General features: G+C 45.8%; 1 protein-coding gene across 1 annotated transcript; it reads right to left on the bottom strand.

Annotated features, from left to right (window-relative positions):
- Nucleotides 1-99: 99 nt before the first annotated feature.
- On the bottom strand, nucleotides 100-482 carry LOC106511772 (T-box transcription factor TBX19; the record flags this gene model as incomplete). The annotated part of the gene is given in 2 exon segments (XM_014000511.1): nucleotides 100-256; nucleotides 329-482. Coding segments are annotated over 2 exon segments (311 nt in total), but the record flags the coding sequence as incomplete, so codon positions are not given.
- Between the last annotated feature and the right edge of the window lie 326 nt (nucleotides 483-808).

Below are 808 nucleotides of genomic sequence, written 5' to 3' on the forward strand. Positions count from 1 at the left end.
ACACACACACACACACACACACACACACACACACACACGCGTTCAGACAGATTTTCAGGCAGAGAGATTTACCATATAAGGCAGTAGGCGGAGCCTCACCTGGAACTGTGAGGAGGTGGTGGCGGCTGTGATGAAGGAGCAGTGCTGGTCAGAGGGAGGGAGGAGGAGGAAGGTGAGGAGGAAGAAGAGGAGGCAGGGCGTGAGGAGGAGTTACTCCACCCTTCAGGTAACACCTGAACTCCGTCTGACAGACAGACTGAGGAGCAAACAGGAAGTCAAACGTAAACAAACTGATGCATAAAGTTCTTCTGTTGTCAAGGTGTTTCACCTGAGGAGTGTGAGCGGTGTGGCAGGTAGGCGGTGGGGTAAGGTGTGTGTCGCCCTGGGTAACCGTGATGCTTGTAACCATGGTGATGATGATGGGTCGCCAGCGGGAGGCTGCCGGTGTATGAAAAGGCTCCACCTCCTCCGGCTGAGCACAATGACCAGCCTGAGTAACCAAAAATAATGAAACCTTAAAGAATGAAAAACTCTGCAGGAAAGATATACAAGCACTTTTCACAAAAATTATATATATTAGGGCTGATCATGGTCCATGGATGATAAAATCTGGACACATTAAAACCCAAAACATTTCATACAAAGAATTTTTTTTAATAATGGTGTGATGCCTGAGAGCTAAATGACTCCTAAAATCTGCTGAACAAGCTTGAAGTTGTGTACAGTGCCCCGAGACAAAAACTAGCTAAAATAGAAATGGAAGTATAATAGTTAAAAGTCAGCATTAAAAAAGACTAGCTGAAAACTA

This window comes from Austrofundulus limnaeus, unplaced genomic scaffold (assembly GCF_001266775.1).
Source record: "Austrofundulus limnaeus strain Quisiro unplaced genomic scaffold, Austrofundulus_limnaeus-1.0 Scaffold3194, whole genome shotgun sequence".
NCBI lineage: Eukaryota > Metazoa > Chordata > Actinopteri > Cyprinodontiformes > Rivulidae > Austrofundulus > Austrofundulus limnaeus.